At 47.7% G+C, this 26,513-nt stretch overlaps 1 protein-coding gene across 1 annotated transcript in view; it reads left to right on the top strand.

Annotated features, from left to right (window-relative positions):
• NT5M (5',3'-nucleotidase, mitochondrial) overlaps nucleotides 1-25,077 on the top strand; it is a 57,780-nt gene extending 32,703 nt beyond the window's left edge. Inside the window, exons 3-5 of the mRNA XM_040630166.1 lie at nucleotides 3,897-3,957; nucleotides 22,748-22,862; nucleotides 24,252-25,077. Coding sequence (XP_040486100.1) covers nucleotides 3,897-3,957; nucleotides 22,748-22,862; nucleotides 24,252-24,394 — 319 coding nt within the window. The 3' untranslated portion in view covers nucleotides 24,395-25,077. The remainder of the gene's footprint in view (nucleotides 1-3,896; nucleotides 3,958-22,747; nucleotides 22,863-24,251) is intronic.
• The last annotated feature ends 1,436 nt before the right edge of the window (nucleotides 25,078-26,513 follow it).

The raw sequence follows: 26,513 nt of genomic DNA, 5'->3' as shown, positions 1-26,513 counted from the left end.
AATGAATATTCCTAGCAGCATTGTTCATGACAGCCAAAAGGTGAAAACAGCCCCCATGTCCATCAGCTGGTGTGTGCATGAACAAAGGAGGTCCATCTGTCCACGTCCAATGGAATATTACTCAGCAATTAAAAGGTGTGAAGCCCGGGTACATTCTACCATGTGGGCAACTCTCGGAAACGTTCTCCTAAATGAAGGAGGCCAGCAGCAAAAGTCCATGTATTATAGGATCCCGTTTATGTGAAATATCCAGAACTCGCAAATCCATAGAGATAGGAAGTAGGTTGGTGGTTTCCTAAGACCAAGCGCAGAATGCAGAGTCATTGCTAATGGACACAAGCTTCCTTTGGGGGGCATGAAACTGCTCTGGTGATTGTTGTCAAAGTCTGTAAGTGTAGTAACATTCATTGGATTACAAACTGAAAACGGGCAGCTGTTATGGTTTAGGAATTATAGCTCCATGAAGATGTGTTTTTTCTTTTTAATCAGCCCACTCAAAAACAAAACAAAAACAACCAACTATGGATACATTTAATAACATGAGTGAGTCCTCCCAGAAATAACTTCACCGGATGGGAGAAGCCAGACAAAAAATAGTACATACTGTGTGTTTCCATTTGTATGAAATTCTAGAAAATACAGTCTGATCTGCGGTGACAGAAAGCAGAGTGGTGGTTGCCTGGGCCCCGGGGTGCGGTAGGGACAAGGAGGGGCAGGTGGAGAGATGATAGGAGGGTACAGGAAACTTTGGGGGGCGTTTATTATCTTGATTGTGGTGACCTGTGTTTCGCATGTAACTTATCATATTATACCGATGTTGTTCATTGCATGTCAATCATCCCTCAATGAAGCTGTTTGAAAATAATCAGTCCCGGGGCACCGGGTGGCTCAGTCAGTTCAGCGCCCGACTCTTGGTTTCGGCTCAGGTCACGATCTCAGGGTTGTGAGATCGAGCCCCATGTTGGGCTCTGCGCTCAGTGCCGAGTCTGCTTCTCCCTCTCCCTCTGCCCCTCTCCCCGCTTGCACAGTCTCTCTCTCTCAAATAAATAAAAATAAAATCTTAAAAAAATAATCAGTGTGGATACGGGGTGGAGAAAGGCTTCACGGGGGCAGAATTGGAAGTTGAGGAACAGTCAGAGGTGCAGTGGTTGAGACTGGGGTGGCGACCACGGAGGGAAGTTGATGGAATGATAACACGTGTTGGAGGAAGAACCCATAGGTCTGGGGCTGGATCTTGGGGGTTGGAGGGAGGATAGGAAAAGGGGTGATGTTTAGGGTTTTTTGCTGGAGCAACCAGATCTATGTAACAGTGCCATCAACTGGCGAAGGAACAGGTTTGGCGAGTGGGGAGAACCACGTGTGCTGTTTTGGAAAATCCGAGTGTTGGTGAGATGTCCACGTGGAGATATTCAGTAAGCTGTTAAGGACTCGGGGGACAGGGCTGGATGGCGAAGGTAAAGTTGGGGGCATATGCTGGGGTGGCCGAGGACGGGCAGGCGTGCCAGGACAGGAGCTCTCACAGAGGAGGGCAGGTCTGCTTGGGTGCTGGTGAGCCAGAGAAGGAGAGGGGGTGTGCATTGGCTATGGTGACATGAGGGTCCTTGGTGACAACAGGCACTTTCTGGGAAGTGGAGGGGATGAGCTCCCGGTTGGGGTGGATTGACGCACACACAGGAGGTGAGGAAGTGGGGTCCACAGGTGCAGGCCACTTGGTAGATGTTTTGGGAGCAGAGAGACGGGAGGTCAGGGGAGCAGATGTGAGGTCAAGGTCATGGGTATGTGCGCGTGTGTGCGTGTGCATTTCGTTTTAAGATGAGAGGGAGCAGAACATGTTTGAATGAGTCGTAGGGAAGAGCAGTCCCGGGGAAGGGAAGGTGGCAGGGAGTTCCTCCTTGCAAGATTAGGGGATGGAATCCAGGGCACGAATGAAGGCCTTGCCTTGAGAGGAGGGAGGGAGGCCTGTTCCTCCCGTGCAGGGGAAAGGGAGAAGGAAGTTCAGACACAGGCGTGTTTCTAGATTCCACGATGAGAAGCCAGGGAGTCTCAGAGCCGAGAAGTCTGAGGACCCGGGGGTGGTGTGTGGCGGCTGCCGCGTCGGGGAACGTGAGCACACGCCGGGGTCCCGGGGACAGGCTGCCTGGCAGGCGCACCACTGCCTTGCGGTTGTGCCTCTGAATTTAAGATGAAAAGAGCCAAACCGATTATGCGAGTTTTTTGTTGTTTTTGTTGTTTTTTTGTTCTTCTCCAGCAACACTCGGTTGCTTGGGTATGGGTCGAAGAAGCTGGGGAGTCGGGTTCTTTGCGGGCCCCGATGGAGGGAGAGGAAGACCAGCAGGGAGATGGCAGTGGGGCCGGAGGGGCCCCAGGGAGGCTGAAGGTGCACTGAGCCTCAGCGGGTTGCCTGTCTTGCTGAGGCTGAAGGATGCAGCGAGGTTCTCAGAATGCATTTGCGGGTAGGACCGCCGGTGGCGGGGAGGTGACAGCGGCCAGGAAGGGCAACAGGTGGGTTGTTGTGGGGCACGGGCTTCTCCAAGTCAGGGATTTTGAAGAGTCGCCGGTGGACTGGGGAGACCTTGGCCCCTGAGGCCCCCACCTCGCCCGTCCAAACGATGTCACCGGAGGCTCTTGGTCTCCCCTGGAGAAGGACTTCAAGGACACTATGGCGACGGGGCTTGAAGAAGGAATGATGCTATGTCAGCCGTCTTTGGCTTGTCTGGTTGCATCTGGTTTCCCGTGGTTTTGCTTTTGGGTGCTGCCCGGACAGGCCTCTGGGTTTCCTCCTAGTTGACCGTGACTTCCTCTCTGTCGGCCTCCAGACATCCTGTGAGGACCTCACTAACCGCCCACTCTAACAGGAGGAATGGTCTGGAAGAGACAAGGGAGGTCGAGGGAGAGCCTTCTTGCCTTGTCTCTGCAGCCAGTGGGCGTGAGGAAAGCAGAGCTCTCAGCCCGAGGCACTCAGGGGAGGCGTATTCCTCGCGTGAGGCCAGCTTTCAGTGAGCGAACACGGAGGAGAGGCTGAGGACCCAGGGGACCGGCCCTGCACGGGGGAGGGGACGGCGAGGTGAGAGCCGAGCCTCGGGGTAACTAGACCCCGGTAACCAGAAGGCACATGCTGTCTGCGGAGGGACCTGGCAGCCTGACGTAGGCAGGACTCTTGGGGGACTAATTTGCCAAAGAGCAGAGGAGCCCGGAAAATCTCGTGTCCCACAGGCTCAGCACGAGGAGCCCTAGATGGTGGCTCTCTGCGGACGTTCCCGGGACCAGATGGCTCTATTGGTGAGGGTCTGGGGCCCCTGGGCTGTGGGGACAAGGCCCTTCCGGTCAGCCCCCCCACTGTCACCAGCGCAGAAGAACCAGACTGTGCGCGGGGGCACAGCAGCGCCCTTGCCCGTTTTGAGGGCACTTAGCCTCGCTGAGAGGAGGGGACTCCTCCTCCCTCCACCCTAACCCTCACGGGGTTCTTTGCTTTGCATCGAACGAGGCCCTGATTTTCCCTCAAGTACCTCACTCTGCACCCCTTTCATGCGTCTCTCATTGCTAATGCTTCTCTCTCTCAGTATTTCCCTGTTCAGATTCCAGAGAGGGCAAGTGCTTGGCCCAGCTAAGCTCTGGGCTCCGGCCATGCAGAATTGCCGTCCATGGACGCCCGTCTCTGAGCTGGTCGCTGGGCCAGAGAGGTCACACGTGGCTGCTCAGGACTGGGGGACGGGATGTGTCTGGCTGGGAGAGCAGTGTGGGGTGGTGGGGTTTCCCGTTCCAGGTGAGGGATGCAGACCCGGGACGGCCTGACGCCCGCAGAGGAAAGGGGTGGGGGTAGGGGGGCAGGTGCGCAGGGGTGATGAAGACCAAGCAATGTCGGGGCTCAGGCTGACTCTCCTTCCCCTTTCTCACAGCACGGACGTCTTCATCTGCACGAGCCCCACAAAGATGTACAAGTACTGTCCCTACGAGAAGGTAAGCTGTGCGGTCTGCCTGCAGCCTCCTCTCACCTTCACCCCACGTGTCTCGGGTAAGGGGTGCCGGCACTCCGCACACCCCGGGGTAGGGTGCGGACCCTCACAGCGAGGCCTTCGGCAGCTGGGGTGGCCTTGCTGCTGCCTCTTCTCCCGTCCGTCCCTCCTGTCTGTGCCTGGTCTCCTTTCCCAAAGACCTTCGCTGGCACCAGTGTGACATTCCGGCACGTTCCCTGCAGGGAGCCTGGCCAGGACGCCGGGTTCTCTGGAAGGTGACCACCCCCGTGGTAGTGAAGCATCATTTGTGAAGGGTGAGGTAAGGAGAGGAAATGTGTCGGGAGAGGTGCTGGAGGCAACCCAAACTCAAACATTGGGGGGCGTGAATTTATTTATGCAAAAGTCTTACAAAGGTGAACCGGTTACATTGCGTTTTGCTACGCACTCGTATCCTCATGCGCGTGGAAAAGAAATAGAATTACAGAAAACTGAGGCTTTTCTGGAAATTGGCAGCCTGTGGTTGCCAACCCTATAGGAAAGGTGTGTTGCCCAGGAGGTGGGCGTTCGCACCGCAGGTGGGCTCGGGGGAAGTGGGAGCAGCCTCCCAAGTCCAGGAAGGTGGGATTCGGGCCCCAGAACCCCCTGCTCCAGGGGGGAGGGCCTGGGCTAGCTGGGCACAGACCTTCAGGCACGAGCTCTCTCAAGTGTGTTCACATGATCTCCAGCTCCACGTTAGAAACAAAATGTGCACAGTCCACCGATGTGTGTGAAATGGAACGGGAACTCACCCGTACCGAGCAGTTAGCATGAGGCGCTTGGCGGCCCCTGAGTCATCGCATGCTCCCGCGCCCCATTCCCTGGTCATGCCCGTGACTTTCCACAGGAGTTTAGCTAAACTCGGGGGGAGTTAATGGCTTACCATCAGTAAGAGCGGAGTGGGGACTGAAGGCTTGGTCTGCTGTTCCTACTAGAGCAGTGATCTGAAGTCAGGTCCCTGGGCACTTGATAGAAGTGGACATTCTCCAGCCCTCCCGGGGACCTTCTGAGTCGGAAACCCCAGGAGCTGCCCAGTGTGTTTTAACAAGTCCCCCAGGTACACCCGTAAGTGGGAGTAACTATCGAGCCAGAGCGCCTGATTCAACCGTGGTTGTAGTGGGCTGTCAGGGTGCTCATCCAGCACTTGTCGGGGGAAGAGGGATACGATGGCTGTCATCCATGCATTCCTGCCGCTCCAGGTTCCATCTTTATGCACACCATCCCCCCTGTGTGGCTTCAGCCCGGGACTGCCCTCAGAGCTCCGGACAACTCAAACCTCGTGTGTTTGTCCCTGGGCTACTGGCGTCCCCGTCCCATGTCCGTCCCTCCCCTCTCAGTACACTGAGAGTACATGGCATCGTCCACCAGCCTCTGAGGCTGAAAGCCAGGGAGCCATCCTGGTGACGCCCTTCTTACCCCCACACCCAGGGCATGAGCAAGTCGTGTGTCCCGTTCAGGGCAGCTGGTGTCCGCCTCCTTTTCTCTCCATCACACCACCTTAGCGTTTCTTCCCAGAACCACTGAGAGAGACTTCTACACCCCCTGTTCATTTCATTTCCACCCAGAGCCAGTGGCGGCCTTTCATAAAGTAGATCAGGTCAGCCCCCTACTTGAAACCTCGTAACAGTTTCCCACCGCACTTCAAATAGAATTTTAAAAATATATGCATATACACACACGAACTCCTCGCCAAAACCTGCCAAGCGCCTCCCAGCCCCCTCTCCCATCATCCTAAGTTCCTGCTTCTCCATTCACGATTCCTGTTTCTGGGACATGCTTCGTGCCCCTACACATGTGCGGCCCTCTGCGTTCCTCGTTCCTCCTCGTCCCTTAGGCCTCACTCAGCGGCCCCACCCCCATTTCCTGACCGCCTCTTAAAGCTTATTCTTTCTCTGCCTTGCTATTCCATTCCTCAGCCCTTGTTTCCTGTATAAACACTTGAAACGGGTTTACATCTTTGCCTGTGTCCTGTTGCCTGTCTGTCTCCCCGGCGGACCACAAGCCCCATGAGGACAGCGACTGTGTCTGTCTTGTTGACTGTGGGTCCCCGTGCCTGGCGTGCCGGAAGCACTCAGGATTTGTTGTCGGATGAATAGATGCATTTGTTGGGAAGAGACTTATCAAACATATCTTAGTAATAATGTTCGCCATTTATCGGATGCCTCTGATGCGCCAGGCCCTGTATCTTATTATCAGTACGGCAGCTCCCTGTGAAACGGGGTACTCCTCTGGTCTGACAGACGAAGAAGGAGGCTGAGAGGGTGAGGCAGCTTGTCTCCTGGGTCTAGCGATCGTAGAGGCAGTGGGGTTTGGTCCAGAGCCATGCGTCCCAGAGCCCGTGCCCCAAGCGGCTCCCACGAGCGGTGCATGCTCACTGCCGAGGGTTCAGAGTCCAGTGAACACGTGGGAAGAGGATATCCCTTGGGATTCCTCGGTTGCAGCAATGTGAGCGGCGTCCGGTTAACTGGAACAAAAGTAGAGTTTATTAGGACGCAGCTGGTTTGCTCAGAGAATCACAGGAGAATCGGAAGGAGCAGCCCCTTGACAGGCAGGTTGGGAGCCAGAGCCGATGGGACGGTCTCCCCGAGCATGTGGGTTCGCAGGAGACCACAGCCCCGTTCGTTCTCCATCTGTGGGTGTCTCTGCCCAGGATTCACATTCCCAGGAGGGAGGCTTACCACCTGAACTCAGGTCACGAGTGTAGGCATCCTGACTGACGTCCCATTAAGGACAGGGGTCTTTGTGGAGAAAAATCGAGGTGCCGATATCAGAGGAAGGGGCGCCGTGATAGTGGGTGGTGGATGCCCTGACCAAACAAAGGGAAAAAAAAGCAAGAAAACCCCAACTACAAACCTACCACCTACTGATAGAAACACTGTTGGCGTTTTGAGGTGTTTCTTTCTAGTTTTTCTTTGATGCGTATTAAACATAATAAGTACTTTTTAACAAAACTTGAATCTTATGTGGTTTAGTATCCTTTTCTTCCTTAATGGAGTTTTCGCCTTTTTTCTGTCACCAAATAGTCTTCAAAAACATGATTACGAAGAGCTAAAGTCATCTTCATGTGATTATGTCCATAGGCTAGATTCCGGGAGCTAGAATTCCTGGCCCCCACAAGGAGGGCACATTGTGACACGCACCGCAGGGAGGGGCATAGTGTTGCTGCTGTGCTGGCGGCCGGCAGAGCCCCCTCCCCACCCAGGGGCCAGGCCGGGCCACGTACGGTCGGTCAGTGGAGGAAGTGGGACGCTGAACAGAGACATGAAGACAGCAAAATGCGGAGTATGTTTGAGGAACTTTGGGTGAATTGTGTTGGCTGATGGCCCTAGAGCCTGTGGGGTTGGGATCAGGCTGGGGTGCAAGCTCCTCTCCCAGCCATGTTGTCACCCCCCCAACACACACACACACACACACACACACCTGAAACTAAGTCAGTGGGGAAGGCAGACAGTCGCTATCTTGCGAAGGGATTAAAATAGCCCCAGCCACCTTGTCTCCCACTATCCATGCACCCCCCCATCCCTGGTAGACAGGCCTTGTGTTCTTGGCTAGTCGAGGCTGGGGGCAGACGGGTGCTGTCGATTTTTCTGCCTGGTGCCTCTGGTTGGGGGGTGCTGGGGCTGGTTCTCAGGACGTCAATGGAGGATGGATGTTTTGCTCTCATGGGGGTTCCAGTGGGGGCTCAAGACCCAGATCTGTCACAGAGTTCTTCCCTCTGCTCCTGCCCCCCCCCCCAGCCATGGGCAGCCAAAGTGGGAGTTTCTCTCCTTAGCTGATTCCTCTCGAGACCCAGTCAAAGGAGGGAAGCCTAATTGCTAAGAGGTCACCTTCTTTATCATACCTGAAGAGTCAGACTTAGGTGCCATTCCGTTTATCAGAACCTTCTTTCTGCCTGGGGCTTGCTGATATTTTAAACTCAAACCTGCTCAGTAAGCTAACTCATGCGTTGGTAGGATATGCAGGCAAGGACTTCACCTGTAATGATCCATTAGCCTTCATAACAGCCCTTTGAAGTAGGTACTGTTATTATCCCCATTCTACAGATGAGGGAACTGAGGCACAGAGAGGTTAAGTCTCTTGCCCAAGGTTGGCAGCAGGACATGGTAAGTCAGGGTTGGGCAGCCTGGCTCCAGAGCCTGTGTTCTGTACGTCCGTGCTATGCTGACCCCCTTCTCTAATTCCACCTGACTCAGAACTTAGCATGATATTACTAGTTTTTTTCCCCCAAAGAGATGGAAAAAATCCGTGTTAAATTCCTCATGCTCGAGCATGACTTTTTACTGTTACTTTTCCTCATTCAACGAGGTGAGTGATCCCAAGTAGGATTAAGTGAGATGCTTGGATGTAACAGTGTGGGACATGTCCTTTCCATTTGAAGTCTGGTCTCCAGATGATATGTCTTCCAGATGCCGTGTTTGATTTTAAGAATAAATGTTAAACATTTCCACCCCATCCCTGAGCCTCTTCATCACTCAAACTCAAATAAAAAAATGTAGATAATTTAATTTCTTTGCACATTTGACACCAAATTGTCCAACTGCTCCCAGAACTTGAACCTCTGATCAGACTTACACTAAAATGTGCATCACTTTCTCTTGCCACCAGCAGAAACCACAGGTTCTTTTAAGAGCAATGAGAGCCACACTCCAGCATTTCAGGAACTTTCTCTGGGGGTACCTTCCACTTTGTGTGCTACCCAGTAGTCGAAAACCAGGGCTCATGGTATGTTTTGGCCCAAACTACTATTTATAAAATAATTGGCTGTTCATGGTAATTGGCATAGGGTTTTTTGGAAGGATGATGGAAACTTTTGGGAATTAGATAGGCAATAGTTGTACAACATAGGGGATTACTTAAAAAAACCACTGAAATGTACACTCTAAATTGCTGAACTTTATGGTATGTAAATTATATATAAAAGTGATGATAAAGTGAAATAAAAGGAAACAGCTTTCTATAGGATAGAAAAATGATACACCAAGAAAAAAGGAGAGGTCTCAAATAAAACCAGAAACGAAAGAGTTGGTACAACTGTGGTTGATACCACAGAAGTACAAAGGATCATGAAAGACTACTAAGAATAATTATATGCCAACACATTGGACAATGTAGAAGAAATGGATAAGTTCCTAGAAACACAACCTTCCAGGATTGAATCATGGTGAAATAGAAGATCTGAACAGACCAGTTACTACCAAGGAGATGGAGTCAGTAATCAAAACCTTCCCAACGAAAAAAAGTCCTTGACGAGACGACGTCACTGGTGAATGTTGCCAAACATTCAAAGAAGAGTTAATCCCAGTGCTTCTCAAACTCTTCCAAAAAGTAGAAGGGGGCTGGAGGGACTCTTCCAAACACATTTATGAGGCCAGCATTACCCTGATACCCAAACCAGATAAGAATGCCGCAAAAAAGAAAACTCGAGGCCAAGATCCCTGATGAACATAGATGAAAAATTCCTGAACAAAATATTAGCAAACGGAATTCAACAATACATTAAAAGGATCAAACACCATGATCAAGTGGGATTCATTTCAGGAATGCAAGGATGGTTCAACATCTGCAAATCAATTAATAGGATACACTACATTAACAAAACAGATAAAAATTATATGATCATTTCAATAGATGCAGAAAAAGCACTTGACAAAATTCAACATCCATTTTATTTATTTATTTATTTATTTATTTATTTATTTATTTAAAAAGATTTTATTTATTTTGAGAGAGAGAGCACGAGCGGGGGGAGAGGCAAAGGGAGAGGGAGAGAGAACTTCAGTCAGGCTCCAGATTGAGCACAGATTTCAACATGGGGGTCAATGCCACAACCCTGAGATCATGACCTGAGATGAAACCAAGGGTCGGTTGCTCAACTGACTGAGCCACTCAGGTGCCCCTGAACATCCACATTAATAAAAAACTCTCAACAAAGCAGATATAGAGGGAATGTACCTCTACATAATAAAGGTCATATATGATAAATGCACAAGTAATGTTATATTTAACGGTGAACAGATGAAAGCTTTTCCTCTAAGATCAGGAACAAGGCAAGGATGTTCACTCTTGCCACTTTTATTCAATATAATATTGTATGTCCTAGCCACAGCAGGCAAGAAAAAAATAAAAAGCATCCAAATTGCAAAGGAAGAAGTAAAACTACCACTATTTGTAGATGATGCGATATTATATATAGTAAAACCTAATGACCCCATCAAAAAACTGGTAGAACTAATAAATTCCACAAAGTTACAGGATACAAAATCATACCCAGAAATCTGTAGCATTGCTTTACACTAATAATGAACTACGAGAGAAATTAAGAAAACAGTTCCATTCACAACTGCATCAAAAAGAATAAAATATTGAGGAATAAATTTACCTAAGGAGGTGAAGGACCTGTATATTAAAAACTGCAAGACATTAATGAAAGAAATTGAAGAAGACAGAAATAAATGTAAAGATATTCTGTACTCATGGATTGAAAGAATTCATATTATTAAAATATTCATACTATCCAAAAACAATCCACGGACTCAGAGCAATCGCTATAAAAATTCCAATAGTAACTTTCAAAGAACTAGAACGAACAAACCTAAAATTTGGAACCACAAAAGACCCCAATAGCCAAAGCAATTTTGAGAAAGAAGAACAAAGCTGAAGGTGTCACACTCCCTGATTTATAACTATATTACAAAGCTGTAGTAATCAAAACAGGATAGTATTGGCATAAAACAGACATATAGATCAATGGAACATAATAGAGAGCCCAGAAATAAACCTATGCATATATGGTCAATTTATGATAAAGGAGCCGAGAATATACAATGGAGAAAGGACAGTCTCTTCAAGAAATGGTGGGAAAATTGGACAGCCACATGCAAAAGGATGAAACTGGACCTCTATCTTATACCATGCACAGAAATTAACTCGAAATGGATTAAAGACTTGAATGTAAGACCTGAAACCATAAAACTCCTAGAAGAAGCATAGATGGTAAGCTCCTTGACATAGATCTTGTCAATGGTTTGAATTTGACACCGAAACATGAGCAACAAAAGCAAAAAAAACACAAGCAGGACTACATCAAACTAAAAATCTTCTGCACAGCAAAGGAAACCATCAACAAAATGAAAAGGCAACCTCCTCAATGAGAGAAAACAATTACTTATCATACATCTGATAAGGGACTAATATCCAAAATACATAAAGAACTCATACAACTCAGTAGCAAAAGCCAAAAAAAAAAAAAAAACCCAAAATGAAACAATTGGAGTAAAACCTGGGCAAAGGATCAGAATAGACCTTTTCCAAAGAAGATATACAGATGGCCAACAGGTACGTGAAAAGAAGTGCAACATCACTAATTATCAGGGGAATGCAAATCAAAACCGCAATGAAATGTCAGCTCACACCTGTTAGACTGGCTGTTATCAAAAAGGCAAGCAATAACAGGTGTTGGAGAGGATAAGGAGAAAAAGGAACTATTGTGCACTGTTGGTGGGAATGTAAATTGATGCAGCTGCTGTGGGAAACAGAATGAAGTGTCGTCAAATGACTAAAAATAAAACTACCATATGATCCTGCAATTTTACTTCTGGGTATTTATTCGAAGAAAACAAAAACACTAATTTGAAAAAAAACATATGCACCTCTATGTGTATTGTAGAATTATTTACAATAGCCAAGATATGGAAACAACTTAAGTGTCCATTGATGGATGAATGGATAAAGAAATTTTGTTATTATATACAACGGAATATGATTTCAGCCATAAAAGAGAATGGAATCTTGCCATTTGTGACAACACGGATGGACCGCAAGGGTATCATGCTGAATGAAATGTCAGACGGAGAGAGACAAATATTGTATGCTATGTCTTATATGTGGAATCTAAAAACAAACAAACATGGGTGCCTGGGTGGCTCAAATGGTTAAGTGTCTGCCTTCAGCTCAGCTCGTGATCTCCAGGTCCTGGGATCAAGCCCCATATTGTGCTCCCAGCTCAGCGGGGAGTCTGCTTCTCCAACTCTCTCTGCCTCTCCCCCTGCTTGTGCTCTCTCTGTCTCTCTCTCAAAGGAATAAATAAAATCTTTTAAAAAATTTAAAAAATAACAAACAGAACCAAAAACAAACAAACAAACAAACCCAAGCTTATAAATGCAGAGAACAGATCGGCGGTTTTAAGAGGTAATAAAAATTTAAAAAATAACAAACAAACAGAACCAAAAAAAAACCACAAACAAACCCAAGCTTATAAATGCAGAGAACAGATCGGCGGTTTTAAGAGGTAAGGGGGTGGGAGAAATGGGTGAACAGTTTGTTTTCGTTTAAATAAATAAAAAAATTAAAAAAAAACTAATGGAATTGCAAGGGGAAATAGACAAATTCACAATTCTTATCAGCGGCTTTAATATCCCTGTTTTAATAGCTGATAGAGTAAGTAGACCCCTCCCCCAAATCAGTCAGGGTGTAGAAGCCTTGACCAATCATTGGCAGCCAGCTTGACCAAGTTGGCATTTATATAACACCTCACACAACAACAGTAGATATGTTTTCTAGTCCAGTGCACATGGAACGTTTAGCAAGGTAGGCCATGTTTTGGTATAGCGGATAAACTAAAAGCCACTGAATTGTATACTTTAAATTGGTAGATTTTATGGTATGTGAATTGTATCCAAAAAATCTGGCTGTTCAGATGGCTGATAGTTCCAAAACCAACCCTGTTCTTATGCTTAGATGTGGTTGTTTTACCATCTTAATTGGGTTTATGGACAGAAGTGCATGATACCTGTACAGGGTTCTGGGTCCAGGCACTTTCTCTAGAAATCCTGGGCTTTATGGCACCGTTTTTCACCTCTGTCACTAAATGAAGTAGGCCAGTAATGATGACACCTGTCATTGGGTAATGGCAAGTCCCCACCATCTCCCAGGACTTACATCCCCTCCGTGATTTGAGGCTTGTCCTGGAATCTGCTCATCTGAGCAGAGAAGGACTTAAGGGGGGATCCCACCCAACATTTGAAGAGCAAGGATCACGTCTAACTCACAGATCTTCGTTTCTGAGCCGTGTCTTTGCTTGTGGACCCACATGGCTCTGAGAGGGCTGTGAGGAGGTGTCAGGGAGCTGCCCAGGGTGTTCTGCCCCCTGTCCTTTCTCAGCACCATCCTCATCAGCACCCACCTCCCCCCGTTCATCATCTTCACACTGAACTCCTCACTCCTACAGTGACTGGTCTTATGAGCTTGCTCATAAGACTAGGTCTTGAGAGATCACCTCCGTTGAAAGTCCTTCTGGTGATTCTCCTGCTAACATGTAGTTTGGATTCAGTTTCAGTCATTGGATTCTGGTTTAAGAATGACAACACTTGGATAGCTCTACATTCATCTGGGCTGAACTATTTTATCCCCAGGTATTTTTAGGAACTGAAATTGTAATCCGGTGAATAATGAGCAATGTCTCTCTTCCAAAACAGCAGCTAATAAACGTAATGAATGATGCTTGTCCAAGCCCTGACTTCTCCTTAGAGGTGTCCCTCAGACACCTGACCCTGCTGGGCCCTGGCTGAACCTGAGAGTCACACTTTCACCTTTGGATCTGTGGCCCCACCTGTGAGCTTCTTGACTCACCTTTTTGGGACTTGGCTTCCTTGTCAGTAATACCTTCCATGGGCATTATTAAAGAAAATTGATTGGCAATCATGTTGCATTATATAAATGTATCAAGTCAATGCATTATACACCTTAAACTTATACAATGTTACATGTCAATTATATCCCAATAAATGTAAATTAAAAAAATAAAGTTGAGGAAGAAATTTACATAAACCACCTAGCACTATGCTTGCTAGCAGTAAGTGTCATCCTCTTGTTTCTATCTGTCCCCAAACTCTCCTGCCCAGCAATAAAGAATGAACTTCAACACACATTTCTCAAACCAGAAAGCCTGGACAATTCTATGGTTGATCAGTTTTTCTGCATTCTTGGATCCCAGAAAAATAAGGGTTTTTTGTTTGTTTGTTTTAGATTTTATTCATTTACTTGAGAGAGAGAATGAGTGGTGGGGAGGGGCAGACAGGGAGAGAGAAAGCGATAGAGAAAAGCAGACTCCCTGTTGAGCAGGAAGCCCAAAGCAGGGCTCTATCCAAGGACCTGGAGATCATGACCAGAGCCCAAGGCAGATGCTTAACCAGCTGAGCCACCCAGGTACCCCCAAAAATAAGTTTTGTATATAGTTGCCTATACAGTTGATTAGAACTATGTTTTAAAAATAATAAATAATAAAAGGGAAGGAAATATAGTCAACTATAGCTGTTTTTTTCTCTAACTTTCCTTGATTTTCCAAATTTTCTTTGATAAGCCACTACTTTTGCAATAAAAATGTGAATGCTTTTTGGGTTGGCATTCATTTCAACAAACATTTACTGAGCAGTCTGCTACAGTGCTTACAAAATGCTCCATCTCTGCTTTAGGAAGATAGGTGGTTATCACTCTGCATCACAGTCTCTGTGGTCACCCACGAGGAGGAGGCCAGGGTGAGCTTCTTGGGGAAAGTAAGAATTGAGTTGAGTCATGGCAATGAGAAGACAAAGAAGGGGGAGAGCGAGTTCTGAGTGGTGGTGTCATAAATCCCATCGGTGTTTTTGGACCCTCGCTGCAGCAGTACAGGGGGTTCATCAGTGGAGGCCACACAGAGCCTGCCACGGGGATTCAGATGGGCTATAAGGAGGACCCACACTAAGACAGTGACAAAGACCCAAGTGGACTTAACTGTTGTCGTGGGGATGACTCTTACACCCATGGGAAACAGTGAACACCCCAGAAATAAACAGGCAATGGAGTGAATAGAAAGCTCCCTGAAGGCAAAAACCTACAGTGAACGAAAGCACAGAGCACTTAACTTTATTCGTAAAGAAATTACGCTTGAAGTGATTTTTTTTTCCTATTAGGGATAATTGTTTAAAAATTATATTAACTAGTATTAGGTAAATGTTTGCATTTTCAGATAATGGCTGATGGAAAAAAACATAAAACCTTTCTGGGTGGCAATTCAGCAGAAATCTCAAATGCCTTAAAATTTGCCCTTATTGCTATAAATTTTTTTGCATTGTTTATTAAGATGTAATTGAAACTCAACAAATTAACCTCCTTAAAGGATAGAGATACACTTTCAGCACACTGAAATGCTTCCTCTCAGGCCCCAGTCATAGGGGACCCAGCACACTGTTGTGAGTTTTTAGGAGTTCTCACAGTAAAGCTCAGGGGAAAAAAATTCCCTTGTGCTCTGGTAGGGGAAGGAAAAAGTAACTCTTTTGAACTATGCCAGAATATTCTATTCTTCTTAACAAGGCCTATTCTCAACAAAAACTGTTTTATGAAAGCCTAAATTGCTGGAGTTTTATCAGAATTTACTGGACCTTACCTCCAGCCCATTCAGCAATCCTATCCTACTTAAGAGGGAAGCACCGTGAAACACCAGTGAGGCTCACAGTCCAGGGGCATGGGCTCATCAACAGACTGAGGCCTCATCACAGGACTAGAAAATGCTGCCCCTTCCCCCGCACCTCACTACCACATTGCTACAGGTCTGTTTACTGCGGTTCCTTCTATCCAGTGCATCATGTATAGCTTTCAGCAAAAAGTTACAAGCCATACTAAAAGGCAACACAGTTTGAAGAGAGAGCAAACAATTTGAAGAAAGAGTAAAAAATAAATGCTGGAGATCAAAACACTGTAACAGAAATGAAGAATGCCTTTGATGGGCTTGTTAAGTAGACTGGACATAGCTGAAGAAAGAATCTCTGAACTGGAGGATAGCTCAGTAGAAACTTTGAAACTGAAAAGCAAAGGGGGAAAGGAGTGTAAAAAACCAAAAACTAAAACTCCAGGGTATCCAAGAACCATGGGACAACTGGAGAAGGTATAACATCCATGTAATAGGAATACCAGAAAGTAGGGAGAAGGAGAAGAAAGAGAGACAGGAACAGAATACTTGAAGCCATCATGACTGAGAATTTTTCACCAATGAATATCAGACCCCAAACCACAGATCCAGGGAATTTAGAGAACACCTAGCAGGACAAATAGGAAAAACAAAAACAAAACAACCCATACCTAGGCATATCATATTCAAACTACAGAAAATCAAAGATGAGGACAAAACCTTGAAAGAAGCCAGAGGAATAAAAGACCTTAGCTGTAGAGGAACAAATATAAGAATTATAACAAATATAAGAATTATATCTGACATATCATATTCAAACGATATCAAAGAAAATCAAAGATGAGGACAAAACCTTGAAAGAAGCCAGAGGAATAAAATATCTTAGTTGCAGAGGAACAAATATAAGAATTATATCTGACTTCTCCTCCAAAATCATGCAAACAAGAAGAGAGTAGAGTGAAATGATTAAAGTATTGAGGGAAAAAACCCCCACCAACCTACAGTTCTTTCTCCAGCAAAATTTTCTTTCAAAAGCGAAGGAGAAATACAGATGTTCTTGGACGTACAAAAATGGACGGTATTTGTGGCCCTCGGACCTGCCTTGCACAAAATGTTAAAAGAAATTCTTTGGAGAGAAGGGAAATGATATGTCAGAAACTCAAATCTACATCAAGGAGGAAAGAGCATTAGAGAATAAATGAAGGTAAAATAAAAACTTTCAGTTTCAATTCATCCAACAGTTTTTTTTCAGAATAGCATTAGCAACAGTGTGTTTGATGATTATAACTTCTGTGCAAGTGAAATGAATTACAGCAATGATATGTACATGGGATGGGAGGGAGAAATTAGGAATATGTTGTTGTTGTTTTTATAATGTACTTTCACTATCTGTGAACCAGCACAATGTGTTTTTGAAAGTGAACTTGGGTTAGTTGCAAATGTATATTGCAAACTGTGGGCCAACCACTTGGAAAAGAAAAAAAAAGTACATGCTTCTTGATATGCTAAGAAAGGGTAGAAAGTGGAATCATAGAAAATGCTCATTTAAATCAATTAAAATTAAAAGGAAAGAGTAGAAAACAGAACAGAAATAGAACAGAGAATAAAAGCAGAGTCCAAAATGGTAACAAATACAGCAGATATTAATCCAACCATATCAACGATCATTTTAAACATCAATGGTCTAAATGGTCTGAATTAAAAGACAGATTATTATAGTGGATCAAAAAAACAAGACCCACATTTATGCTGTCTACAAGAAACACAGTTTAAATATACAGGCATTGATCGAAACTAAAGAGAGAGAGAAAGATATATCATGCTAACACTGTCAAAGGAAAGTGAGAGTAGCTATAATAACTTGAGACAAAGCAGACTTGAGGCCAAAGAAAATTATCGTGGATAAATAAGGGCATTATATAATGATAAAGGGGTTATTTCTCCAAGAAGACATGCTAATCCTTAAAGTGTATGCATCTAACAACAGTGTCAAAATATGTGAGGCGAAAAATGATAGAACTTCGAAGAGAATTCGGTGATCCACTAGTACAGTTGTAGACTTCAACATCCCTTTCTCAAAAATGGACAGATTCGGCTGGCAGAAAATCAGTAAAGATATGGTTGCATTCAACGATGCCAGTAACCAGCTAGATATAATATCCATTTATAGACTACTTAATCCGACAACAGCAGAATACGTATTTTTCTCAACCTCACACAGAACACTCATCAAGGCTGACCACATTCTGAGCCACAAAACACACCTGACAAATTTAAAGTAATAGAAATCATGCAATATATGTTCTCAAACTAGACAGCAGTAATAGAAAGATAGCTGGAAAATCCAAAAATTCCTGGAGAGTAAACAACACACTTCTAAATAACACATGGTTCAAAGGAGTTCAATAGAAAATTTAAAAAATATATCTAGAAGTGAGGGGCGCCTGGGTGGCTCAGTCATTAGGCGTCTGCCTTTGGCTCAGGTCGTGATCCTGGGGTCCTGGGATTGAGCCCCGCATCAGGCTCTCTGCTCAGTGGAAAGCCTGCTTCTCTCTCTCCCACTACCCCTGCTTGTGTTCCCTCTCTCGCTGTCTCTCTTTCTGTCAAACAAATAAATTAAAAAATCTAAAAAAAATCTAGAAGTGAAATTGAAAGCACAACTTATCAAAATTTGTGGGATGCAGTGAAAGCAGTGCTTAGTGGACAATTTATAGCAAGGTCTAGATGACCTTGGACATGATGATGACTTTTTACATACACCACCAAAGGAACAATTCACAAAAGAAATAACTGATAAGCTGACCTCATTAAAATGAAAAACTGCTTTGCAAAATATGATGTCAAGAGAATGAGAAGACAGACCACAGGGTGGGGGAAAATATTTACAAAAGACAACTGTTACAGGACTGTTATCTAAGATATACAAATCATTCTGAAAACTCAACAATAAGACAATGGACAGCCTGGTGATAAAATGGTCTTAAGACCTGAACAGTCACCTTATTAAGGAGGATTTACAGATGGCAAATAAACACATAAAAGGGTGTTCAATAGCCCATGTCATTAGGATATTGCACATTAAAACAACAGTGAGATACTACTTGCACCTATTAGAATGGCCAAAATCCAGGACGCTGACAACACCAAATGCTGGAGAAGATGCGGAAAAACAGGAACTCTCCTTCATTGCTGGTGGGAATACAAAATGGTGCAGCCACTTGGGAAGATAGTTTGGCACATCCTTACAAAACTAAACCTATTCTTAACTGTATGATCTTCCAATCACACTCCTTGGTATTTATCCAAATGAGTTGAAAATGTATGTCCACTCAAAACCCTGTACACAGATGTCTACAGAAGTTTTAATCCATGATAGCCAAGACTTGGAAGCAACCAGGATATCCCACATGAATGAAGAAACTGTGGTGCACCCAGGTAGTGAAATATTCTTAGCACTAAAACAACAGCAACAACAAAAAACCCCATCAAGCCATTAAAAGACATGGAGGAACCTAAATGTATGTTACTAAGTGAAAGAAGCCCATCGGAAGCAGCTACAATACTGCACGGTCCCAGTTATGTGACATTCTGGAAAAGGCAAAACTATGGAGGCAGCAGAAAGATCAGTGGTTGCCGGAGATTAGTGGGGAGGGAGGGATGAATAAATGCAGAGTAGAGGACTTTCAAGTCAGGGAAATTATTCATGGTGGATGCATGTCCTTCCACCTCTGTCCCAACCCATAGAATGTACGACACCAAGAGTGAACCCGCGTGTACGTCATGGACTTCGGGTGATAACGATGTGTCCTTGTAGGTTCCTTGAGTGTAACAAAGACCCCAGCCCGTTGTTGGATGTCAGTAATAGGGGAAGTTGTGCATATTCGGGGACAGGAATTCTATGGGAACTCTCTGTACTTGATCACCTTTGCTGTGAACCTAAAACTGCTCTTAAAAAATAAAGTGAATTTTAAGGAAGAGTGGGCCTTTGTGTCCTTCCAGTCAGCCCTGTTCCCTGTGCCTTCCCTCTCTGGGTATCGTTGGTATGAGTGAACTGCTGACGTGCTCTCCATTGCTACAGTTTTGCCTTTTACACAACGTCGTCTACTGTGGACTCATACAGTTTGTGTCTGGCGTTCATTCAAAGGCATAAAACTTTTGAGATTCATCCACGTTGCTGCATGTATCGATAGTGTATTGCTTTCTATTGCTGAATGTCATTCTACTGTATGACTGTACCATCATTTGTTTACCCATTTGCCAGTTGATGGACATTTGGGGTGTTCCCAGCTTTTGGCTTTTGCAAATAAAGGTCCTGAAAATTCTCTCCCTCTCCCTCTGCTCCTCCCCCTGCTCACACTTTTTCTCTTTAAAATAAATAAGTAAAATCTTTAAGAAAAATAAATAAATGTTTGACAATTGTGGTAAAGTGCACATAACATAGAATTTACCATCTGAACTATTTCTGAGTGTGTAGTCAACCTATTTCATATTTTTGGTGCTATTGTAAAAGGTATTATTTCTTTTATTTCAATATCCAAATGTATAGAAGTACAAGTGATTTTTGTGTATTGACCTCGTATCCTGTTATTTTGCTAAACTTACTTGTTCTAGTAGCTTTTTTATATATGATTTGGGGCTCTTAAAGTTTAACTGTAATGACATTTATCAAGTAAGTACTGTGTGTCAGGCATTACTCTGAGTCCTACATAGATTTAATGTAATCACATCAACAACACTGTGAAGACACTGAGTTTTAGAAGGCTGAGTGGTTCGTTTGAGGTCCCATAGCTCAGACACATCAGAACCATGGGAGAGGAGAGATAAGACCAGCAGCCTCGTACTGAGTGCATTCTGTGTGCCAGGCACTGTGCTAATAAGACTTTTATGTACATTTCCCCATTGAATCCCCAAAAGGAGTCCCATGAAGCAATGCTGTTACTATCCCCATTTTACCGTGGATGGCCTGGACAACTTGCTGGGGACTCCATGACCAGCACGACCTGGTTAGGAGAAGTGGCAGGTCACTTTGGAGAGCCCACGGTAGTGGGCACCGGGTGCGGGTTCTGGGGGTCCAAACCCAGTGTTGATGGGGCTCTGCCACTCGCTGAAACTCTCTGAGCCTCAGTTTGTCTGTATGGCATTGATTCACCACCATGACCCTTTGAAAATGTACATCTAGAGTCATTTTTCCAAATGAAACCCGTGTTTGGAGCTGGAGAAACACAGAACTTGGATGTGAGTGGAAACTTTCATGACCATTTGACATGGATGCGGCATCCAACCACGTGATTGGATTTCATATCTTTAAGAAAAAATGTTTTATTTAAACTCAATTAATTAACATACAGTATATTATTTGTTTCAGAGGTAGAGTTTAGTGATTCACTGGTTACATATAACACCCAGTGCTCATCACATCAAGTGCCCTCCTTACTATCCATCACCCAGTTACCCCATCCCCCCACTTAAATCCCCTCCGGCAACCCTCAGTTTGTTTTCTAGAGTTAAGAGTCTCTTATGATTTGCCTCCGTCTCTGTTTTGTCTTATTTTATTTTTCCTTCCCTTCCCCTATGTTCATCTGTTTTGTTTCTTTAATTCCGCATATGAGTGAAATCATCTGGTATTTGTCTTTCTCTGACTGACTTATTTCGCTTAGCATAATATCCTTTAGTTCCATCCACGTCGATGCAATTGGCAAGGTTTTATTCTTTTTGATGGCTGAGTAATATTCCATTGTATTTATATGCGCCACATCTTCTTTATCCATTCGTCTGTTGATGGACATCTGGGCTCTTTCCATAGTTTGGCTATTGTGGACACTGCTGCTATGAACATTGGGGTGCAGGTGCCCCTTTGAATCACTGTGTTTGTATCCTTTGGATAAATATCTAGTCGTGCAATTGCTGGGTCGTAGGGTAGCTCTATTTTTAACTTTTTGAGGGACTTCCATACTGTTTTCCAGAGTGGCAGCACCAGCTTGCATTCCCACCCACAGTGTAAGAGGGTTCCCCTTTCTCTGCATCCTCGCCAACATCTGTCCTTTCCTGACTTGTCAATTGTAGCCATTCTGACTGGTGTGAGGTGGTATCTCATTATGGTTTGATTTGCATTTCCCTGATGCCAAGTGATGTTAAGCATTTTTTCATGTGTCTGTTGGCCATTCGTATGTCTCCTTTAAAGAAAAGAACTTATCAAACGACACCCAAAACCCAAAAAATCCAGCCAAGAAATGGGCAGAAGACATGGATTTCATATCTTAGAGACAAAGGGGTCCACAATAAATTGGGAATTAACAAAACAACCAGCCCTTCGCCATAGATAGTTCGTGAAACTGAGCTGTAATGGATGCCCGGCTGACTTAGAACAAGGAGTATCTCCCCACCATAGCCTGTGAGGCCCCACGGGACCTGCCCCCTCCCCCTCTCTCTTTCCTCCTGCTCCCCTCTTCTCTGTACTCCAGCCCCTCAGATAAACACCCGAGTGTGTTCCTGCCCTACACCGTTTGCACGCATTGTTCTCTCTGTGTGGAACCTTCTAGACCTTTAATACCCATGCTCTGCCATGTCATGCCCAGCCAGTTGCAGATGTCCCTTCTCAGAGAGGCCTTCTCTCCCCATCCTGTCAGAGCTCCTTGCTGTATTACTTGGGAGCCCTTGTTCCACCCGGACTTGCTTGTCTGTTTGTGTGCTGCATTTAGAATGGGGGCTGCATGAGAGCCTCTCTCCTACATGCTGGGGGCTCCCAGTTCCTCACGGATGCTCAGTAGACACTGGGTGCATAAGGGACTGAATGAAGAGCATGCTGCCTGCTGCATCAGCTGTTTGAGGCTGAGATAAGATGATGGGTGCCGAGTGTTTGTGGAGTAGGTATGCTGGAAACATTAGCCCCGGGCCATTCCTGCCTATGCACTGCCCTGCACCGCACACATGTCAGGGCCCTGCAGATTGCTGCTCGGCGGCAGTTTCCCCTCATGTCATCTAATGAATTGCTTCAACGTGTCTTTGAGCTCTGTCCCCCCTCGCCTGTCCCTAGAGGCCAACAGAGTGCACACACATGGGGAACAGAGGAGGCTTTCAGGGCATGAGTGTTGGATTGCGTAGACCAGGCACGGGCAGGTGGTGCTGTGCAGGATTGGAGCTGTAGGGACATGGACCAGCCACACCATCTCTGGACTGTCAGTTTTGTCTGCCGCCAGTGGGATCATCACATCTCCTTGATGGTGGCCCTTCTTCCTGGAGAAAACCCGACTGGGCCCCAGCTCTGTCTGTGCCCAGGTCTGACGACATTCTCTTCTCCCCCTCCCTGTTTGTGTTCCAGTATGCCTGGGTGGAGAAGCACTTTGGCCCTGACTTTCTGGATCACATTGTGCTGGCCACAGACAAGACGGTGGTCTCTGCCGACCTTCTCATAGATGACCGGCCAGACATCACAGGCAAGTGGCCTGCGGCAGGTGAGGAGCAAGTGTGGAGCTGAGAGCCACGGAGACAAACAGCACGCAGGGCTGGCCTCATGACCCCTGTCCTGAGTGGTTCCTACTTGATCACCAGCGGCGTATTAGTCCTCCAGACTCCAGCCCAGTGCTGAGCCCCTTCCATACGGGGAAGACAAGGTTATTGTCAGCATCCAGCCTTGGAAGGGGTGCCGCTGGGTGTCAGGAGAAGCAGGTCCTAGCTCCTGGGGTAACTCATTGGGTGGCCTGGATGAGTCCCTTTACACCTTGAAGCCTTGCCTTTCTTATGTAAAATGAGGGCCAGACTGGCTTTCAAGCACTTTGTTTTAGCAGCAAAGCCATTTTTTCCCCAAGAGCAATTTGGAGAGAACCTACCATGTAAAACAGAAAAGCAAAGCATCGTTTCTTTAGTTGAAGGTGGTTTGGGAACTGTATTTATCCCTTTTGCTTATAGGTGTCTCCCTCTCAACAAACAAGCAAGCAAGCAAACCTTAAACTGGCTTAGAAAGGAGACGGGAAATTTATTAGTGCATCTACCTGGAAAGGTGGGGTAGGAAGGCTTCAGGCACGGTGAATCTAGGACCCGGAACAACATCAGCCCAAATTCAGTTTCCTGGTCTCCTGGCTCTGCTCTGGTTTGTCTTTGTACACAGGCAAGCTCTCTCCTGTTGGTAGCCATCCGCAGTTTCGGGTTAAATCCTATTCTTTTGGACATCTCAGTGGGAGAATACAGAACATTGCTTCCCTAATGGCTTTTGGAGCTGCCTCGGGAAGCATGTCCATCTCTGCACTAGTCACAGTGGTCCGGAAGGTAGAATTCATGGGTGTGCCCACCCCTGACCTCCCAAACCACGTGGTTTCACAAGGAGAGTCAGGACACATGGGGGGCCCAGTGCCCCTGCTCCGCTTCTATGTCCAGCCACAGGGAGCAGGGAAGAGGCCTGTGCAGGGGGAGCCAGTGAGTCGGGCCATAACCTGAGGGGCAGGAACAGCACCGGTGTGCCAGTGTGCATAGGTGGACATGAGGGGTGGAGACTTAGGGGAGCCCGTGCGGCCCACAGCCAAGAGCCGGTAAGCCGTGGAGCTGGCCCCGGTGAGAGGGGGAGGGCCGGGCATCAGCAGGGCTCAGCCTCGGATGGTCCACGGTGATGGCAAGCACAGAAGTCCCCGAGCACTGTGCATCTGCCCCCCCCCCCCGTGCTTCCCGTGGGCCGTCTCACGGAATCCCGGTCACCTCCCACGAGACAGGTGCTAGTGCAGCCACTGCTTTACCGACAGGGAAGCCGCGTCTCCGAGAGGCAAGCAAGCTGCTGCCTGAGGACGCTCTGGGGACTCCAGCACCGGACTGAAGCGCTGCTTTCCCGCCCACAGGGGCCGAGCCAAACCCCAGCTGGGAGCACATCCTCTTCACAGCCTGCCACAACCTGCACGTGCAGCTGCAGCCCCCCAGCCGCAGGCTGCACTCGTGGGCGGACGACTGGAAGGCCATTCTGGACAGCAAGCGGCCCCGCTGAGCTGGACTGTGCTCTGGGCTTCTCCCCGGGGCCCCTGACCTCAGGGCTCCCAGCTCAGGGCCTGGGGGGCGGGCGGGCTAGTGCTCTGGCCCTGGGGGGCTCCCTCTCACGTGGCCCCGGGAACACTGCATGTCTCCCTGCCCTCCCCAGCCCTGCCAGGCCTTAAACTGATCTCGGGGCAGGGCTGGCCCGGGGGCCCTGGACAAGACACGTCCAGCCAGGTGGTGCCAGCCGACCTCAGGCTACAGCCAGGCTGCCCAGGACTAGGCGCTCCAGACTGGAAGGAGCCGAGGGCCAGCATTCCTGCCCCCATCCCTCAGGGAAGTCCCTTCATCGGGTCTGTGGCCCCTCGGCCAGGGTGCGGGCAGTGAGGTGCTTCCGGGGTGAGAGGGCTACGAGCAGGAGCAGGTGGGACGAGCCCTCACGTTCCGGGCTGCAGCCCCTTCCTCCCCTGCCCTCCCACCTCGTCCCCGCTCCCCCCGGGGACCCACCGTGGATTCAGCAACCACTCCCCGAGTTCCAGGGCACGCCAGGCTCTGTGCTGGGGGCACCGCACGCCGCCCTGCCTTGGACTGGCTCAGAGGTTTCCCATACCCCTGTCCCTGGGGCCCTGCTCAGGGCCCAGCAGTCAGCAGCCTTGAACATTTGTTGGAGGCCTGAAAAATAAATGTGGTTCACGTGTCGCCCGAGGATGGCGCCCCCTCTAGCCCCTGCCCCGAGATCCTCTGACGTCTGGCCCCTGGGCACCCAGCTGCACATCTTGTAAGTACTTGGGTGGCCCCCTGCACTGCTGAGGGCGCTGAGGAAGACCTCACCACCCACTTCACCACGGGCGCTGCGTGGGACCAAGGAGGAATGGGCTGAGGGAGGAGCTGGTGACCATGGTGGTCCCCTGGGTAGGCCCCCCAGCACACTGACTGGTAACCCCCTCACGTGCCTCCTTCCCATGCATGCCTCCCGGCTTCCAGCCCCTCCTGCCCCACACAGTTCAGAGCAGGGACCCCCACTCTCTGCTCCTCTTCCATACCAAGTTCCTAATGAGATCCCAGGAGTCGTGTGGGGAGGGGGCCGGGTGATGTCATTCTCTTCCTTTTGTTCTTTTCGGCTTCTGTCCTCTTCAGCCCACTGGGAAGTGGCCACTTGAACCAATCATCACCTCCCCAGGCTTTCTTGAAGGCCTTCCCCCTTCCACTTGTGGCTGCTCCCCTGCTGTCCTCCCTATCACTGCCCTGCCGAGAACGCTTAATTGTCCCATCTCTGCGGGCCTCCTGGGAGGCCCCTGTGGCAGGCACCCTTGGGCTGCCCCAAGGGGTGGGGTCAAGTGGGAGAAAGGGTGAGGGGAAAGTGTCTGAAGCTCGGGCTGGCTGAGCTTGGCTTTGCAGCTCTCAGGCCAGCTTGCTCATTCTGAAGGAAGGACTGTCTGCTTGGTCAAAGGCAGTTTTCCACAGCGCTGCCCCACCTCGGTGGCTGTAGCCCTGGGGCTGGGGGGGCTCTGCGGGTCCTGTTCTATGAGGAGTGAATTTGGGATGCATCACGTGACCAAGCAGGGCAGTGTCCTGGGGGGGGGGTCTCAGCCATCCCAGCCTGTGGCTCTGGGAGGAAGTTAGACCCTGGAGGGTTGGCTCCCCAGCTGCTCCCCGGGGACCCTCTGTTGCTGCCCACTTGAGGACAAGGCCACTGTGTAAGGGCCAGGAGACCGTGTCACCTGCATGACGTACTTTCTTCCTGGGCCTGTGTCTTGTGGCCTCCATGCCCCAGCCACCAGCAGAGGCCTGCCCACCGAGCCTTCACGCCCTCCCCTAAGAGGTCATGCGGGGATCCCCTGGGATTCCAAAGCTCGGGACTGGCAGGGTATTGCAGCCTCTGGCTTGGTGAGAACCACACTCTCCCTGGACTTGACCTTGTGGCTGGGAGGAGGACCACGGAGCACCTGCTGCTCGTGGGGTTGATGCTAGCTCGAGGCCACAGCAGTGAACCGGACCCACCTAGCCTGGTGTCCTCAAAACAAAAAACTTAATCCCATCAGGTTTTTCTCAGCCACATCTGGTTCCTCCCCAGGGAGTGTCCCACACATGGGGCGGGAGGCATGTTGGGATGTATGGTGGGGATGTGGGGTGTA

This window comes from Ursus maritimus, unplaced genomic scaffold, assembly GCF_017311325.1.
Source record: "Ursus maritimus isolate PB19 unplaced genomic scaffold, ASM1731132v1 scaffold_14, whole genome shotgun sequence".
Classification (NCBI taxonomy): Eukaryota; Metazoa; Chordata; class Mammalia; order Carnivora; family Ursidae; genus Ursus; species Ursus maritimus.
The sequence above is the reverse complement of the archived record's forward strand: the minus strand, read 5'-3'. Positions and strand labels throughout refer to the sequence as shown.